Consider the following 20,514-nt stretch of genomic DNA (forward strand, 5'->3'; position numbering starts at 1 on the left):
CAGATGTACTCAGTTGTATTCAACTTGTTTTATTCAGCAGTAGTTAGTTGTATTTAAGTGTATTATTCAGCTATATTCAGTTGTATTTTGGTGTATTCATTTACATTCAGTGCTACTCAACTATATTTTTTTCATAAAAATACTTCAGCTGTGTCCAATTGTATTTTTTAGTATTCATCTATACTCAGTTATACTCAACTGTATAGTGCATATGTATTTATTTGTATAAAAATATTTCTACTATATGTATTCAGAAATAATTCACGAAAGTCATTTCAGAATATATTACTTGACAATGAGAATTTATTACTTGACAATGTTAACATAAGTATTGACAAATCGTTGAAGCACTAATACATGTCAGAGTGTTAACTATTTATTACGTGGAGCATTTCTATACGTTCGCTTGTTATGTCCTCCCTGCCTACATATGCTACATGAATGTTGATTTTTCGGCTGTAGCAATTCACTTAAAGTTTTATCGCGCTTCTTCTTTGGCCTTCCAGGAGGTCTTTTCCATTTGGGTGGTAGTACAACCTCCTCAGCAACATGTTCTGGTATATTCCAGTCATTTCTGTCCGGTAACGGGTACACTGGCAAATCATATGTCATTACAATTGTATTTGGTTTGTAATAATTAGAGCAATATTCTTCTGGCATTAGAAACTTGCTCTTCAATACAGCCCAAGCATGTGGGCATGGCAATTCATCAACTTGGAACCTCCCACAAACACATTTTCTCTCTAACAGACAGACTGTGTAATTTCTCCCACCATCGTTAATCATATGTAAGTATTCAGTTGATGGTACCACCTACATTTAAAAATAGAAATATAAGTTTTGAGCACATATATTTGAATTACCAGATGTATAATGCTGAATTAATAAGTTACATACAACTGAAATTTTTGCATATAGATGAATACATCAAATATTTAGATCAGTAGAATACCAACTGTAATTAGTGCATAACTTATCAGAATTCTGCTGTACTTTAGGCAACAGGATGCTAACAAAAGCATTAGAATCATACGTATTGACAATACATATCATAATTACATATAATACAACTTTGTTAGTTATATTCTGATGTATTCCAATAGTTTTTGCAGCATGCTTTTAGTTATATTCAGTTGTATTCATATCAGATCTACGGAAAAATATATCTTTTATGAGTTTGAATATAGTTGTATTCATATGTATTAATGGTAGTTCTACTTAAAAAAATCATTGTATTCAGTTGTATTCATGCCATTAATTCAGTAACAATTAAGCTATATACAACAATGACATTAAAATATAACTTACAGTCATACGTGTAGACATTGGCTCATTCAAAGTCAGCATTTCCTGGTATTTTTTTCCAAGCGTCGTGTATGTCTGTGTAGCTTCTTTGCGGTTACTACAATTCCAACGTCCAAACATCTTCCTAACTTCTTCGAGGAAGTCGTATATTGGCAATTCCCTTGCTGAAACTAGTGCGGCATTGATTGACTCAGCAATATTTGACGTCATTGTCCATCCCTTGTTAACAGGTACATACAACCTAGTTCAATTTTCGTAACCAGCTAACTCTAAGTATTCTTTCACCCTAATATCTACATTCTCCACCTTCTCCATCAGACTGTCAAATTCAGCTTGTGTGTATGCATTTGCCATCGAGAAGTATATCTCGCTCAACTTGGCATGGCTCTTTTTGAATTTCTTATATACGTTGTTCCATAGATGCCATATACAAGCAAAATACGGTACATCTGGATACACTCTCGATACAGATTTAATGATACTCTCATTTCTATCTGAAACGATGCACATGTTTTCCCTTTCACCGTATGCTATCTTGAATTGCTCAAAGAACCACGTCCAAGCAACATCGTTCTCTGAATCAATAATACCATATGCTAGTGGCAATATATGACCTGTAAATATAATTGAATATAATTATTTTTAAAACATGTATTTCAATATTTAAAAATATTAACAGATTGTATTATAATTCAGATACTCACCTGCACCATTCAACGTGCTTGTCGAAACGAATGTCCCGGTGTAATAAGATTTTAGGTGACTTCCATCCACAACAACAATGGGTCTACAATGATCAAACCCCCTTATAAAGGCATACAAAGGATATATACACGTACATGGATTCATTTTTTGGCGATTTTACCATTCTTATGTGGGAACCTGGATATGTCATATCCATTGTATATAAGTATCCTAGTAATTTTTTGTATGAATCAGCCGGTTCACCTATCAGAAAATTCATTGCCTTTTCTTTAGCCCTCCACACCAATATGTAGCTAACATCTACACCTAAATCTGATTTCACATCATCAATAATATCCTTTGGAGTGTATTTCCTCTTATGGTTTGTAAGCTTAGGCCTTATCATACCACCTATAAGGCTGCTACTAGCCTGCCGCTGCTCATACACCTTGTCCTTCAGCGGACATGTATGGTTATCATTGAATTCTCTCACTTTGAATAGTTCTGATTTGTTAATACTTGAAGCCTTAAACCTCCATTCACAATCTTCTGAAATGCATAATAATGCATAGCTGCAAAGAATTAATTATTTTACATTTGATTAGCATAAGTGTTTACAAAAAATGCAGCTCATATACAAACAAATATAATCTGACATAGATACATCCTGACATCTATATATATAAATTTTTATACTACTGAATTCCATTATAGTTATATGCGTTTGAATACAATGAATACAACTGAATACACTTGTTTGTATATGCATACACTTAATATCACAGTAGACATAATAAGAAAATAATTAGAGCCACTGTTGTGTATTTATACCAGTAAAATACATATGAATACATGTATTTAAGCGCCCTAAACAAACATATGTTTACTTCATCTGTGATCATCTAGATGAAATACACAAATACGCATAAATACAATGACGTTAAACTTACAGCTCGAACCAATAATCGAAAATACAACAGATTTTTTTTTTAAATATATGCAAACCTGACAGCATTAGATCTATTAACCCGGAATTGAAATTTTTGAGCTATAGCATAATTCTTCATCACCTCTTTCAATGTAGCCTTATCCTTATAAACTTGTCCAGCCATAACCTCCTTTTGATTAGTTTTTGAAATTATCAAATCCTTGTGGAGTTCGAACACTCCAATCGCTTCTCCTGAATTGACAAAATCTAGAGCCAGTGTATCATCTGTATCGGAATCGTACCTTTGAACTCCTTCATCTATTTGCACAATGTCGCCTTGATTTAAACTACCTCCGGATATAAGATCTTTTTCTATAGTTGTTATGCACAAAGGATACATCCCAAATTCTCTGTTCTCTTTCTTCAATTCTACATACACTCTGTAACCCATATCATTGTGTATTTCCATTGGTGTGCAATTTCCTTCTACTTTGTATTGTATTTTAATGGTCTTGGAGCTCAAATCGATACCCAGTTGATTTGAAATTAAAACCACCAGATCATTAAAGGAGGCATACTCCTTTATCAGTATTCCCTCAATTGAAAAATTGATGTAATTGCCCTCATCGTTCCACTTGCCAGAATGACGCAACAAAACTGTTAAACTTGCCATATGTATAGAGGATGAATACCTTATTTTGTATATAATTTGTATCAATCGAAAAAAAGAGAAGAGAATGGAAGAAGTTCGATCAGATGTTGCTCTATTTTTTTCGCTGTATTCACGTTTCTAAGATGCTGTCTTTGAGCAGAATACTGATTAATGTGTACTAGTTTTAGTTCGTTGAGTTAATTTAGGATAATATCATGTGATTTGATTTTCTTCCCTTTTTAACCAGTTTAACCTTCCAGATTGTGTGCAGATATGTTACTGTATTTCACGTTAAAGCCTCTTAAATACAGTTAAATACATATCAGAGTTAGCTAGAATTCCTGTTTTTACGCCTATTTTTTTGTTGTATTAATGAATACAACATCTCAAATACATGAAATACATTGTATAAAAACATAAAAGATATCTATAACACATAATATAGCAAATGGTATCTATAAATGACTAATTAGACCTAAAAGATGGTTCTTTATGAAAAATTCTCTAAATTTTATCCATATTTTGGCAAATTCCCAAAACTCAAAACCCAAATCCCAAAACTAGTTTGGCCCAAAATATTACTATTACATTTTTTAAAAATTGCCCTAAACTTTTGTAATTTATAAAAGAGCCCACCATTTATTATTTTGTAACAATGCTGCTTCATCTTCTCGGTCATATGATAGTGTATTATGTAGTTCATTATAAAAATGATAATTTTGTACTAAATTTATTTATGTTCAGGACTATTGTTTGCGATAATATAATAAATATTATTGATGAAGGTACCGTTGGATATTTGTGATAGTTTTTAGAACTTGTGGGTATAAGTCATGTTTCATATTTTTTTTTTTAAAAAAAGTGCAATATGTTTTGAAAACTGATATTCAAATACATTTTTATTTTCAAATCAAACTTCACTCAAATCAAAATTTTCAAAACAAATTTGAGAATGTACTGCCAGAGGCTAGCTCAATGTTTCGAATAGATATGTTTCGTTGAAAGGGAATTCCAAATGATTCCAAAATAGACTTCAGGAATCAGGAGTATATATAACAAATAAAATACTTACAGAACAAAACAATTTCCCTATTTAAAGAAAATGAAGAGACGAAAATGACCTCGTTGTGTTGGAAGTACATACAGGAATAACGTCAGAATAGAAAATCGACATATTAAAAGGAGAGAACATTAGTAGGCGTCTGGATAATATTCGGTTGCAGTTGAACAAAAAAACTGAAATTGAAAAAGAGTATTAGCTCGTTAATGTCTGAACATGAATTCTTGGAAAAAAAAAAAGAAGTTAAAGATTTGTGAGTAAAATCCATTATTAATTCATAATTTCATAATATTTCAAATAATAAAGTTCAATATTATTTGTAAATATAAGAATATTATGTATGATCAAAAGGCATAACAAGCAGTATAGAAAATAAATCTGAATAATTGTTCGTTAGGTGTAGAATTGTGTTATGAGTTGAGTTACGAAAACACAATTCACATACAAGGCATGTAAGTTTCAGAGTTCCTGAGAAAAATACATGGAATGGGCAAAAGTAAGCAGGTGGGGGAGGGGGCCATATATATTACGTACTCATTTGATGGTCCATTTGGAAGAGTGCCATATTTTGGATGATAAATCTTGTCTTCCCATTTGCACCTATATTATTCATTACACAAAATCTTTACTTGCTCTTATTTCTCATATCTCACGTGCTCTCTCAAGATAACATGTATCCCTGTCCCTTGATAATTGCCTAAACATATAGAAACTACGTACCCTGATTCTTAACAAGTAAAACTCATTACATATATACTACTGTCACCACGTAGACAGTTCAATAATCAAGAAAAAACTAATTCGGCCATAGTATATGCAAGCTTGATTTAGTAGCCGACCACCATTGTTTGAGTGAAATTTTCTCGCTCTTCGTTAATTATTTTGTTAGTTTAGGTGCACCCGTAAGACTCAAGAGGGTTCAATACAGTAGCGAATTTAGCATTTTAAAGTAATAAGTGTTCACTATGAATTAGTGCTAGCAAATGATGGGTGGAGCCGGATTGATATAGATGGATTGAATACGTTTTAGGCAACACATATAAAATTTCTGAATCACTCATACTTAATACGGATAAAACATAGATTGAATGACGAAAAATATGAATATTCATATTTTCTTGATTATTATTATTATTATTATTGTGCGGATTCCAAATCACAATATAGGCCGTCAAATTTGGAGTGGTAAATTGAGTATTTTTTTTTTTTTTGTGGCAAGATGAACTAAATGAATTGAAGAAAGAAAAAATAGCAAAGTTAAAGAACAAAAGGAATATTAGGTCATACCAAATTTTTGCGGTCCCTACAACGTTTGCCTGATTACTGAAAAAGGACCCCGTACAATATTGTTATTGGGAAAAAAACTTACCCATCGGGTGTTTAATTACACCAAGCCAGGAAGGCAAATATGTATTTTTTGTACACACCTTATCGCTCAACCATGGTTATAAATTGGTTATATAGTTTAATTTAATGTTAATATCTTGAGCGAATAAGTATTTACCTTGTCGCTGTTTTTAAATTTTTGTCTGATTAATCAATAACATGATTGTTTTATCATCTATCTTGTGAAAATAATATCTAAAATGGATATTTAAAAAGTAGTACTAATAGTTAGTATTATTATATAACAATACTAATATATTATAAAATGGCAAATTAAGTTTTGCCAAGTTAATTTATACTAAGAAAAATTCACCAAAATATCGGGAGTAAGTAGTAAAAGAATTAGGTGGCATTTTCGAAATTCTTTGTTCTTTTTTTTTTTGGGCAAATTAGGTATTTCGTTAAAAGCAGTTTTTGGGAATTGAATTTTTTTTCTGGTTGAAACTCTTGGTCAAAAATTACCCCGAAGCAAACATTGAAGAGAAGTAGAAGTCAGGCGTAGGAGATTGGATGTTAGCACTAGCAAAACAGCTGCACAATTACATCATCGTAGAGTAGAAACCTCAGGAATTGACAGTACATAAATACAAGGGAAGTAGGTAGCTGTAATTCAAACCATGCAACGTGCTCTAGTGATGAATTGGATTCTCTTCTTTCATCTGCAATACATACATTATACGCAGATGACATCTTGTTTTTGTCATTCCTTGTACTACAACTAGGTTAATTAACAAAGTTGGATTTGCTTGTTAAGTAAGTAATAAAAAGGTCAGATGCGTACGTCTGATCACTTATCAGATGTTCAGAGCAAATAAGACTCTCGTACGCTGTCGTGACTGACTCTTGAGTCTTGAGTCAGTCAGTCCCTCGTCACAAATAACGTTTTGCACACGAGGGAGCATCATTGACGTAGACTTACATTGGATTCGCCTTGTCAACTAGCACTACTACACTTACAAATATTTCCTCTTTGGTCAACCTATATCTCTACGACTCTATACTAATTCTCCTATTCTGGACTACTATCATCTCTACGTTAAACAATCACAACTTCACTTCAAATTCCTAAGGAAAATAAATCATCAAAGTAATTGTTTTTAAGTGATTTTGAAGCTAATAGGCAATTTCTAGATTATGAACTTTAGAATCCAGAGGAAGAAGATGAAGAATGTCTAGAAGAAGACTAAAGAGAGGTTAGAGAGAGAATGAGTGAAGAAGATAATGAAATCATTTTCTTTCATAATGAGTGGAGAAGATAATGAAATCATATATTTTTCATATTGATTGAAATAATCGTGTAATTACAATATATATAGTTAGGTAATTAACTGATAATCTGACTCAACTAATTGACCTCTTAACTAACTAATGGACATCTAACTACCGGTAATTAGGAAGACTGAAAAGACTAAAATGCCCTTACACTTTAACACTTATGTTACCTCTTTCTCAACACTCCCCCTCAAGCTAGGAGGTGAGAAAATATTTAGAACTCCTAGCTTGGACATTAGGTGTTCATGTTGAACTCTAGTGAGACCTTTAGTAAGAATGTCTGCAGGCTGATCTTTGCTGGGAATGTACTTTGTTACTATCAACCCTTGTATTATTCTTTCTCTTATAAAGTTGCAATCTATTTCGATATGCTTGGTTCTCTCATGGTATACAGGATTAGCTGCAATCTGAATAGTAGCTTTACTATCACTGTATACCTTAATAGGTAAGGTTACTTCAATGCTAATTTCTTTCATGAGACCTTGTAGCCAAATGAGTTCAGCTACTGTGGCTACAATGCTTCTGTATTCAGCCTCTGCAGAGCTCCTAGATACTGTTGTTTGTTTCTTTGATTTCCACACTACTAATGAGTCTCCTATCTTGATTAAGTACCCTGTTACTGATTTTCTGGAAATTGGACATGCTGCCCAATCTGTATCACAGTAGGCAGTAATGTTGTTGTTTGAACTAGATAATAGAATCCCTCTTCCATGTTGGTTCTTGATATATTTGACAATCCTCATTGCTGCTTCCATATGTGATTTTTTAGGCTGTTGTAAGAACTGACTAAGTGTTTGAATACTGAAGGAAATATCAGGCCTGGTCATTATTTGATAAAGCAGTCTACCTATCAATCTTTGATATGGGTTAATATCAACATGAGGATCATCTGTTAACTGATTTTTGCAGTGATCATCATATTCTCTGGTTGTCAGTTTACCATTAGTTTCTAGTAGAGTAGCAATGGGTCTAGCAACACTCAATCCAAGTTCTCATATAAGCTCCAGAGTATATTTCCTTTGATGCATTAGTATCCCTTGTTTAGATCTTGCAGACTCAATACCTAAGAAATACTTTAGCTCACCCAGGTCCTTCATTTTAAACACTTGATGCAAGCTGTTTTTTGTTTCTTCAATCAATTTCAAATTATCACCTGTTATCAGCATATCATCAATATAAAAAAACCATAGTAGTACCCTCAGAAGTCTTCTTCATAAATAAAGAGTGATTAAACTGACTTTGTTTAAAGTCAGATTTTATTAAAGCTTTAGTTAACTTTGCATTCCATTGTCTTGGAGCTTGTTTTAAACCATACAAGAATTTGATGAGCCAGCATACTTTCTCCCCCTGGATCTTAAATCCTTATGGAAGCTCTATGTAGATTTCATCATATAAATCTCCTTGAAGAAATGCATTATACACATCCATCTGGTGTATGTGCCATTTTTCTTTTGCTGCAATTACAAGAACTGTTCTAACAATCTTCATTTTAATTACTGGAGAAAAGGTTTCTTGATAATCAATTCCCTCTTTTTGACTGTATCCCTTTGCTACTAATCTAGCTTTAAACTTTTTAATTTCACCTGAAGCCTTATACTTCACTTTATAAATCCACTTACAACCTATTGGTGTTTTTCCCTCAGGTAAGGAAACTATGTCCCATGTATGATTATTCTATAATGCATCAATTTCTGTTTTCATTGCTTCTATCCATCTAGGATCTCTTATTGCTTCTGCATAAGTTGTAAGCTCAGTAACACTTGAGGAGGTAGCAATAAAAGCTCTGTATGATGAAGACAAACCTTCATAACTAATGTAGTTTGATATAGGATATGGAACTTTTTGATGAACATTGAGTGACACAAAATCACTTAACCCTATAGGTGGTATTTTTTCCCTATCAGATCTTCTATATCCAGTCTGAACTACTGGATTTGTGTTCTGCATAGATCCTGTAGTTGATATTTCAAGTCTCTCAGAGTCTCTATTTTGAGGTTATTGATATAAACTATCCATGACTTGATTCTCACTAGAATTACCTTGTATAGGTTCAGGAATATGACCAAGTTCTGTTTCCACAATATTATTTGGAGTTTGAACTACTGTCTGATTATGTAACTGTATATAATCAGGTATTGAAAATTGAAGATCTTGTAACTGAGAATTTGAAGTTGAGAATATAGGAGTTGAACAGTCTTTTTTCCTTTTGAAAAGGAAGACAACTTCCTTGAAGACTACATCTCTATTAACAAAGAATACCCTATCCTGTAAGTCATATAATAGATATCCTTTTTGAGTCTCTGCATATCCCATGTGAACTGCAGTTTTGATTCTTGAGGATAACTTGTCATGTTGATGGACTATCTTTGCATAACATAGACATCCTAACACCCTTAAGTGAGTATAGGAAGGTGATTTCTGATATAGGTTTTCATAGAGAGTCTTATTGTTGATGACAACACTTGGAAGTTTGTTTATGAGGTAAACAGCAGCAGTTACACAGTGACCCCAAAACCTTATAGGTATTTCATCTTGGAATCTAATAGCCGTGATGACCTCTAAAATGTGCCTGTCTCCTTTCAGCCACTCCATTTTGTTGAAGAGTGTAAGCACATGAGATTTGAGGAACAATCCCAAACTTCTTAAACATTTCACTGCATACTGAGTTTATAAACTCAGTACCATTATCAATTCTGACAGTTCTAACAATTTTGTCAAACTGAGTTTTAATTAGGACCACAAACTGTTGTAACAAAACACACACTTCTGACTTTTGTTTAAGTAAAAACACCCAAGTCATTCTTGAAAAATCATCCACTACAATTAAGAAGTACTTATTACCATCATATGTAGGAGTCTTGTATGGTCCCCATAGATCCATATGTACTAGATCAAACTTGCTTACAGATTTAATGCTACTGATAGGAAATGGTAATCTTGAATGTTTAGCACTAGGACAAACTACATATTGCTTTACTATATCAACTATAAGATCAGTTTTGCTATGAAGTAACTTTTTGAGAACTGTAGATGAAGCATGACCAAACCTCTTATGCCAAAGATCCACCTCCTTTGTTGTAGTTGAATTATTCTGGTCACTTTCCTTTATTCTAGCTGTTACTGCTAAAGATGTTCCAACCACTTGTCTTTCTAATATATAGAGTCCATCATCCTCCCTACCAATCGCCCTCACCTTCCTACTGAAGATTCCTGAAATACACAGAAATCAGGAAAGAAGGCTGGTGAGCACTGCAATTCCTTTGTCAGTTTAGATACTGATAACAAATTGAATTTAAATGATGGAACATAAAAAACATTAGTAATCGTATTTCCTTCTGATATAGTGCTAGCACCAGTATGTGTCACATATGAAATATCTCCATTTAGCATGAATATTTTCTTTGGTTTTTCAAACTGAATTATAGTAGACTCATTTAACATATTCAAATTAGCCACCATATGGTTTGTGGCTCCTGTATCTATTATCCACTCTTGGAGACTATTGGAGACCATCAGAGCACAATTAATACCTGCTGTGTTGGCTGCAAGAGTTGAAATTGTGCTTGAAGACTGACTGGTTCCAAACTTGTTAAGTATTTGAAGTATTTGATCATATTGCTCTCTTGAGAATGTGCATCCTATTATCTGATTCAATTGGTAGAAATTGAGTTCATTCACAGTCCCTTTGTCCTCAGATCCTTTATTTATACTCATATTAACACTCTATAAATAACCTCTTGCATCATTACAACCACTATATGTCTGTTGCACCATATTGTCTCTCATGACATTGTAGGCATCATTGGTTCTTGTTCTCCCTTTCTTTTTGGTCTATAATCAGGTGGATAGCCCACAATTTTGTAGCAATTTTCTTTGCTATGTCCCTTGAGTTTACAAAAGTCACACTGAACATTGTAGTTTTTCTTGAATATTTGATTTCCTGTGGATCTTGACTACATCACTGCATCAAAACTTCCTGACATCATTGTAGGATTGGCACCTAAAATTTCTATGGCATTTGTTATTGACTTCTGACCTTCATCACTAATTATCACAGCATAATCTTGATTAACCGTAGGTACTGGACTCCTCATTAGAGTCTGACTTCTAGCCTGGGCATACGAGTCATTAAGTCCCATTAAAAACTGATACAACTTAAATTTTTGAAGATATACCACAAACTCCTTAGATTTAGGGCAATCATAACCTGGTGCAGGCACCAAGGTTTCAAACTCTTCCCACATATCCTTAAGTTTTGAGAAGTATACTGAAACAAATGCAGTACTTTGAGACAATATTGCAATTTCTTTATGCAGATTAAATGACCTTGAATCATCTACCTTGTTAAACCTCTCAGATAAAACTTCCCAAACTACTTGGGCACAATAATTGCATTTACTCTCTCCCAGTGATTCCATAGGATTTCTGGAAATGTTTCTTTCTTACATGAGCCATCAATTAATCCTAACTTATTTCTTCCTAGTAAAGAAACATGCATAGATCGATTCTAGATTGAGTAGTTCTCAACACCAGTGAGTTGAAATGAGATGATTTGAATACCGCTCACATCGGCTGGAGACAGGAATAGAGGATGATTATAGTCGACTCCAACTGGTTGATTTCAAGTTCCAATGGTTGAATTTCCAACTCCAGAGTTCAATTGATCCCTTGCATGTTGTTGAGATCCAGATCCACGACCTAAACCTTGTTCGTTTTCCATTGACAAGTATTCACAAGATTTTCGAATTGTTTTTCTGTAAATGAGAAAGATCGATAACACGAGCTAGAATTTCAAGCTCTACTGCTCTGATACCAAAAAGTTAATAGGCAATTTCTAGATTATGAACTCTAGAATTCAGAGGAAGAAAATGAAGAATGTCTAGAAGAAGACTAAAGAGAAGTTAGAGAGAGAATGAGTGGAGAAGATAATGAAACCATATTCTTTCATATTGATTGAAACAATCGTGTAATTACAATATATATAGTTAGGTAATTAATTGATAATTTGACTCAACTAATTGACCTCTTAACTAACTAATGGACATCTATCTACTAGTAATTAGAAAGACTGAAAAGACTAAAATGCCCTTACACTTTAACACTTATGTTACCCCTTTTTCAACAGATTCTTCTGGTATGTCTACTTAGTAATTGTGCTGGTAAAAGATAGTACTCCTAATAAATAGAGTATGTAATAGACAAATCTAGTTGCGTGCAAATTAACCCGCCATTATCCAATAAAAAAATTGAACCTTAAAATTGTTTACATTTAGAGTCGTTTGATATGATGGATAAGCAAACATAATTATGGGATAAAAATTTTGTACAGCCTTATCCCTTGTTTAGCTATTAATCGCGGGATAAGTTATCCCAGGACTAATAATAGTACCGGGATAACTTATACCTACTACGGGGTAGAATAATAATCCCACAATCAGTTATCCCAGGATAAAGTAATAATGTTAACAATTCTAGGATTAATACAACATACCAAGCAGTTAATAAGAAATAATACCAGTATAATTAATCCTATAAGGGGTCGTTTGGTTGGAATAGGGCTCATGCCGGTATAATTAAGTTATGCTGGTATACGTTATGTTGGGATAAGTTATGCTGGGATTAGTTATGCTGGAATTGTTGTTTATTCATTGTTTGGTATGTTGTATTAAGAATGCCAATTGTATAATTTTTAAGAAGAAGATATAAGTTATACATGTGCTAATTACCCCACCCTCTATAAGGTATAAGTTATCCCGGTGTTAGTTTAACACCGGGATAACTTATACCTGATTTGCTAACCAAACAGAGTATTAAAGTGGTATTAACTTTTTATACCACCCCTATACCTTCTTATACCTCATACCAAACGAACCCTAACTAATCCCAAAGTAACTTGTCTTCAAACCAAACGACTCATTTGGGCTCGTTTGGTATGAGAGATAAGGAATAATTATTCCCGGGACAAAATTTAAGAAGAGTTTATTTCATATTTGGTTGGTAGAAAATTACAGTATAATTAATCCTAATATTAGTTACCCCAGGATTATAGTTATTTTTTTATCCCCAAAGAAAGATGGAATTACTAATTCCGAAATAATTAATCGTGGAATAACTTCTTTCCAACCAAACAACCACTTAGAAAATTACTTAAACCGTTACACCACATTGACAATATACTGACAAAATAACCAACCAAACAACCCCTTAGAAAATTACTTAAACCGTTACACCACATTGACAATATACTGACAAAATAATCTCTCTCTCTTTTTCATTTTATACTATACTTTCGTTTTACTAATATTTAAAAAAGAATGATATATTTTTTCATTTGAAAATAGCTTAACTTAAAATATTATTATCTTACCCTTAATGACATGCTAATTTTATATTGATAGAATGTCATGCTAGGTTAAAACCACAGGTTCTAAAACTTTTTTTTTATTTCTAGTACTCAATAAAATACTACCACACATAAAAAGAAACTGAAGGAGTATCTTTTTTAGTATTCCATACGTTTCAGCTTATGCATCAAACTTTTATTTTTAGTCTATTTTAAAATTCTTATAATTAGCAAGTACTTATTAATTCTTACATTCCTATTTTTACCTTTCACAACATTCTCTTAAAGGAATAATTTTGACATGTTTAAGACCACAAAATTTAAAAATATTTGTAAATATTATACATACGCTTCAGTTTTAAGATCTTAAAAATGTAAAAGTTTTCTTAATATTATGAGGGAGTAATAGTTTAATCTCGGAGGCCGGGATTGTTGCTCTATATATGGTTTTAGCTGCTCACAACAAATTTCCCAGGATGTGATAGCGTGTGTTTTCAGCGCAACTAATCATATTTTAGTACGTACAAAGAAGTGCTACTAGACTCATCTGTCAGTTTTGTAGATATATTCAGATCACTTAAGTAGGTATTCGTGAATGCGTATTGTGTTCTTTCTTACGATAGGTTTATTTTGGTGAAAGACTTCCACTCCTACTGGCTTAGCACACCAGCCTGCCAATGCTACTGCTAGAACTGTACCAATCACATGGTTTCTTCAAATTGCGGAGTCATTACCTCACGGGTCTATATACAACGTGTACATATTTTAAAATAAAAATAAAAAATATGTATTTTGTATATATATATATATATATATATATATGTATGTATGTATGTATGTATGTATGTATGTATGTATGTATGTATGTATGTATGTATGTATGTATGTATGTATGTATGTATGTATGTATGTATGTATGTCTCAAAGTAATAGTGGATTCGGTGTTATGAAATATTCGTACTCATTGATTCTGTTGTAAATTTTTAACAGGAATCTTTGGATGGATCAAGTAAAACCAATTAATTGTGTCCTAAAAGCACCACTTTGCGCTCGAACAGTTTCGCCAGAAGTTTCAGTGTAGAGATATAAATTCATTCTCAATGTGTGGTCTCACCTCACGAGCTTTCGTAATATCGTAAATTTCGGTCTTATAAGTGAATTATTTGGTGCTGAAATGTCTATAGATCAGAAGTTTCGTCCAAAGAGTGACATACTCGAATGGAGTCGCTTGATGCCGAGAGATAAATATGAAATTTCTGCAGTCAGCATCGTTTCTTGTGACAGAACTTAGTGTACCAAAAGGGAGATTTGCACTGGGATCTTTTGTCACCATTAGTTTAAAAGGGTTTTGCAAAAGATTCATAGCCAGAATTATGTAGTAAATAAAATCCTTAAAAAATGACCATGATTTCAAATTGATGGGACAAACTTGACTATTAGGATTTTTGGTCAAATTATCACGACCCGAATTTTCCGCCATCGGGAGTCGTGATGGTGCCTACTAATGTGAGCTAGGCAAGCCGACTTTTGAACAATTTACCTATTTCCCATTTTAATCCTTTAACAATTTTGAACAATAATTTAAAGAAAGCGGAAATTATAACAGGGGGAAGAAAAATAATAAAAATACTGAGTATATCTAATACAACTGTTTGAACAAGACTACCCAGAACTGGAGTCACAGCTTCACAGACGTTCTAAGAGTACTACAAACAAAGTCTGAAAGATAAATAGTACATTGTTTCTGAAATAAGTAATTGAAACAGGCTAAAGAGATAGATGGAGACGCTAGGGCCTGCAGACACATGCAGGACTACCTTGGATCTCCGTATCGACTGAAGGCAGCCATCCAAACTAAGGTCGAAAAGCTGCTGCTCCGGGATCTGCACACAATGCAGAGTGTAGTATCAGCACAACCGACCCCATGTGCTGGTAAGTGCCTAGCCTAACCTCGTCGAAGTAGTGACGAGGCTAGGACCAGACTACCAAATAAACTTGTGCAGTTAAATCATATACAGCGAAAAAGAAGAACAGTAATATACAGTCAAAAATGGGAAGGAGAAACATGCTGCGGGGAAACATCAATTAAGAATAGAAAGACGGAAAGTAAATACAAGAAATACCATATCTCAACTATCAACAAAAATCAGGAATCAAACAAGTGCACGGCATCACCCTTCGTGCTTTTACTCTCGTCCTCACTATAAAATCAGTATAATCGGTACGGAATGGTACATCGCGCGGCACGACATCACCCTTCGTGCTTTACACTCTTCCTCACAAAATCATACACGACATCACCCTTCGTGCTTTAATGCTCTTCCTCACTCAAAAAACAATCACAAACAATAGGGTAAATAAATAAATGAAATTACAAGAAGAATCCCGGTAAGGGAACAATGGTTCAACAATCAAGTCCCGGCAAGGGAACAACATCAAAACATCAACATCCCGACAAGGGAGATAGCATAAAAAACAACAATATCCCGACAAAGGAGGCAACAATAAGATTCTCTTCTCTTTTTCACTTTTACTTCATAAGTTACTTCACAACTTGAGCCAATGCTCTAAAAGGGTACAATTACCTCTTATACTTTTACCTTTCATTATACAACTTGAGCCAACACTCCTCAATGTTCAAATATCACTATTACTTCCACAAACTTTGCCCAACAATAGAAATAATCATCAAGGCATGAATAATACAACGAAATCAAGATAATCATGATATAAGACTCACAGTCATGCTTGACACCAACGTATAAATACTCGTCACCATGCCTATACGTCGTACTCAACAAATACCACATAACAAATAGGACTCGACTCCTAATCTCTCAAGCTAAGGTTAGACCAAACACTTACCTCGATGCAACAAACACAATTCAAGTCCCAGCTATCGCTTTACCCCTTGATTCCACCACCAATTTGCTCGTATCTAGCCACAAGTTACTTAATTACATCAATAAATGCTAATTGAATCAATTCTAATGCATGGAAATAAGTTTTCTAAAGTTTTGCCCAAAAAGTCTAAAATCGCCCCGGGTCCACAGGGTCAAAACTCGAGGTTCAATCCAAAACCCGATTACCTATTCCCCCACGAACCCAAATATATAATTTATTTTAAAATCGGACCTCAAATCGAGGTTCAAATTCCCAAAATTTGAAAAACCTAGGTTCTACCCAAAACACCCAATTTTCCCCATGAAAACCATTGATTTTGAGTTGAAATCATGTGAAAAGATGTTAAGGATTGAAGAAAACTAGTTATAAATCACTTACAATCGATTAGGAAGAAAAGTTGCCTTTGAAAAATCGCCCTAGGGGGTTTATGTTTTGAGAAGATGTGAAAAATGGTGGAAAATACGTCTAACTTATGAACTTACAGGTTGCAGGTATCGCAATTGTGACCAGGATTCGCAATTGCGAACCCAAACTCTGCTGTTATCGAATTTGCGAAGTCACTTTTGCAAACATTTTGTCGTATTTGCGACGACTGGCCAACATGGGTAACATCGCATTTGCGATGGAAAACTCGCATTTACGATCAGGCCTGCCCAGGCCTTTGTTCGCATTTGTGATGGACTTCTCGCATTTGCGATCCAGGCTTCGCCAGACCTGCAACATATCAGCAAATTCCTAAGTGCAAATTTCACTCCGTGGGCTATCCAAAACTCACCCGAGCCCTCGGGGCTCCAAACCAAACATGTACACCAACCTAAAAATATCATACGGACTTGCTCGTGCATTCAAATCACCAAAATAACATCAACAACTACGTATTATCAAAACTATAAAATCACTTGAGAACATCAAATTTTCCGATTTTCTCAAATAAGGTCCGATTCACGTCATTTCAAGTCCATTTCTTGCCAAATTTCACAGACTCATCTTAAATCTCATATAAGACTTGTACCGGGTTCCGGAACCAAAATACGGGCCCGATACCATCAAGTTTTAAACACATTTCATTTCCAAAAAACTCATAAATATTCTAGAAAATAATTTTCTTTAAAAATTTATTTCTCGAGCTTGGTACCTAAGAATTCGATTTTGGGTATATGTCAAAGTCCCATATTTTTCCACAGACCCTTCGGGACCATCAAATCACGGGTCCGGGTCTATTTACCCAAAATGTTGACCGAAGTCAACTTAAATTCATTTTAAAGGCGTCGTTTCTCATAGATTTTCACATAATGGCTTTCCGGCTACGCGCCCAAACTGTGCACGCAAATTGAGGTGATGCAGAAAGAGGTTTTTAAGGCCTCAAAATACAGATTTTTTTTAAACAAGTGATGACCTTTTGGGTCATTACACAAATCCTGATGGATCACCAGATTAATTTGACCACAAATCTTGACCAATCAAGTTGATAGCAGAACTTGCCTTGTCACAAATCCTAACGTATTGTTGGATGCGTCATCAAAATTTGACCACAAATCTTGATGGATCACCATAACTTACTATGTAAATTTTTTTACCAATACGTTTTTGTTTGGCGAAATACATAAACAACCCCTTTAAATTGTCTACAATGATCAAACAAATACCCCAATTGACCCCTTTATCATCGAGACACTTCAAGTGTCTATTTGGCATATCAAGTAAATACATGTCGCTGATGTGGCATATGCGTGATTGCTAACCAAATTTTGAGCGCGTGATACGTTTTTGCAGCTTAATTTTTTTTTAAAGAAAAAAAAACATGAAATACCTCAACTTAGCCTCTCTTCTTCTTTCAAGTGCAACCCACCATGAAACCACCATAGATTCCCTGAAAATCTGCCACTAAAGCTTCAACTAAGCCACCTTAATCACCAAAAAAATATCGTCTTTCATCACAAAACTTACTGCCCATAACCTCCATAGCTCCGCCTATTTCTATCAAGCCAAAAATAAGCCCGAGCTAGCCGAAAGAACTAGTGAAAATCGCAGTAACAATAGCTGCGAAAAACCACCAAATCTTCACTAGATAAACGCATTTTTCATCTAACAATACCTTCATTCCAATGGAAACACACAAACAATAATCAATTATTTGAATCGACCGATAATTTTACACCAAAAATAATAAATTAGAAAAATAAAAGTGAAATAAGCCCAAATTCATAACCAAGAAAATGATGGAGAGAGAAGACTGAACATTCCAGTAGAATCGTTTCTTTCGGCTTTTCTTGGAGGTCAATTTTTCGATGAAAGAGATGAGCTTTTTCCAGCGAGGCCTGTCAATGATTCCATAGTGGATTCTCTGCTTTGTCTATTCTCTTTTGTTTCATATTTGTATTAGTTTCATGGAAAGAATTTAGATTTTCAAGTATGGATGGGTAAATTTTAAGTATAAGGCATGTTGGAGAAGAAGGTGGAAAGGGGAAGGGATCTAATGAAAAGAGTTGTGTTTAATTAGTTGGATGGAGGGTAGATTTGGGAAAAGAGGAAGGATACGCAGAAGAGGATCAGAAGAAAGAAGATGAATGGGGGTGGGGGTGGGGGTGGGAGTGGCGCTGGTTTTGGGTGGAAGGAAGAAGATGAAGTTGAGGGGGGATGAGAGGGCACTGCTTTGGGTTAAAAGTTAGGGGAAAGGTTTTTTTTCTTCTTTAAATTCTGTTTCTTTTTTTTTATTAATGTTGGCCCAAGTAAAGGTGAAGTTTTGAAGACTGACAAAGGAATTCAGACATGGACCAAGTTCATCTTGTGAAGCACAGTTATGATCAACTTAAACATGTGAGATGCACGTGAAGAAGATAAACTTAACTTACCAGAAATGATATCTCCTGATCCTGATCGAAAAGGTTGCATATTGGATAAGGAGAAAGTCTCCTTACACAAAGAGAAACACTGCTTAAGAAATGGATAGAGTTAGAGGATGAGGCCAACTAGAACTCTTCCACCAAGGAAGAGTAGCATCTGTATTCTAGTCAATCTTTTTTTACTAACTCCATAAATATCAGTGTTGTTCTCTTTTACAAGTAATGCACATAAGTAGAAGTTACACGTGAATTGAGAGCAAAATAGCAAGGCAATTTTGCAAGCAATTTATGTGTGATTCAAGCGTGCAATACTGAAGCTACTTGAACCAGATAGAAGAACCTGTTCCAAGCGTCTGTCTTTTTATTCTAGTTCAATTGTAGTAGGTGTTTTAATATTGTACTTTTCAACTTTATCTAGAAGTAATTGTATTAGGTACTTAGAGTTTTCAAGTTAGAGTTAACTTGAAGTTGTCGCAACAGTTGAGGCTATGTGCTAAAACGGATTAGAGTTAATCCTAGATTTACAAAAGAGTTTTTGTAAATGCAGTTTTTGGCTCAGTGATTTTAGTGGAGAGTTTGGGAAAATCCTACTGGAAGGTAGGTCATAGTTTTTTTGCCTTTTGAGCCAGGTGTTTTCCACGTAAAATCTCCGTGTTATTTAATTTTTATATTTATTATTTCGCAACAGTAGTAGTTGGAACACATAGAAGAATCAGGTCCTTCTATAATCAAGTTAAACGAAAAATTTGGCACCACACAAATCATCCCCCCCTTGTGTGGGGTATTGAAGTATAGAACGTCAATTGGTATTAGAGCAGGTTATCCTTGAAGAGGCTAACACCTTAGGAGCAGATCAAGATGAGTGCATCACCTCGAAATTGGAAGGACAATCCACTGCTAGGCCTCCACTCTTTAATGGCCAGTACTATTCTTGGTGGAAGAACAGGATGAGAGACCACATCATATGAGAAGATTATGAACTTTAGGATATTGTTACTGATGGTCCCCTGGTACTAAATAGAAGAATGCTGAAGGAGTGGATGTGCCAAAGACTAGAGCTGACTGTACTACTGATGATTTGAAGAGGTGGGAAAAGAATGCCAAGGCCAAGAAATGGCTTGTGTGTGAACTAGGTCT

At 34.3% G+C, this 20,514-nt stretch overlaps 2 protein-coding genes across 2 annotated transcripts; both read right to left on the reverse strand.

Moving 5' to 3' along the window:
- Positions 1 to 372: 372 nt before the first annotated feature.
- Positions 373 to 1,515, reverse strand: LOC107817523 (uncharacterized). Its single transcript, XM_016643374.2, has 2 exons — positions 1,309 to 1,515; positions 373 to 813 (listed from the first exon to the last, which is right to left on the reverse strand). The coding sequence occupies exons 1-2, from the start codon at positions 1,513 to 1,515 to the stop codon at positions 373 to 375; spliced, it is 648 nt and encodes a 215-aa protein (XP_016498860.2).
- Positions 1,516 to 1,551: 36 nt separating this feature from the next.
- LOC107817522 (uncharacterized) lies at positions 1,552 to 3,590 on the reverse strand. The gene is made up of 4 exons (XM_016643373.2): positions 2,995 to 3,590; positions 2,145 to 2,561; positions 2,010 to 2,092; positions 1,552 to 1,919 (listed from the first exon to the last, which is right to left on the reverse strand). The coding sequence occupies exons 1-4, from the start codon at positions 3,588 to 3,590 to the stop codon at positions 1,552 to 1,554; spliced, it is 1,464 nt and encodes a 487-aa protein (XP_016498859.2).
- Between the last annotated feature and the right edge of the window lie 16,924 nt (positions 3,591 to 20,514).

The sequence above is a fragment of the Nicotiana tabacum genome, chromosome 22, assembly GCF_000715075.1.
Source record: "Nicotiana tabacum cultivar K326 chromosome 22, ASM71507v2, whole genome shotgun sequence".
NCBI classification, from domain to species: Eukaryota; Viridiplantae; Streptophyta; class Magnoliopsida; order Solanales; family Solanaceae; genus Nicotiana; species Nicotiana tabacum.

Excerpts from the sequence above, each read along its gene's own strand:
- LOC107817523 (XM_016643374.2), bottom strand. The coding sequence starts at position 1,515 with ATGACGTCAAATATTGCTGAGTCAATCAATGCCGCACTAGTTTCAGCA. Across the intron at positions 814-1,308 it reads CAATGTCTACACGTATGACT|GTGGTACCATCAACTGAATA; the intron begins GTAAGTTATATT and ends TTTTAAATGTAG.
- LOC107817522 (XM_016643373.2), bottom strand. The coding sequence starts at position 3,590 with ATGGCAAGTTTAACAGTTTTGTTGCGTCATTCTGGCAAGTGGAACGAT. Across the intron at positions 2,093-2,144 it reads TCGCCAAAAAATGAATCCAT|ACCCATTGTTGTTGTGGATG; the intron begins GTACGTGTATAT and ends TGATCATTGTAG. Across the intron at positions 1,920-2,009 it reads AAGCACGTTGAATGGTGCAG|GTCATATATTGCCACTAGCA; the intron begins GTGAGTATCTGA and ends TTATATTTACAG.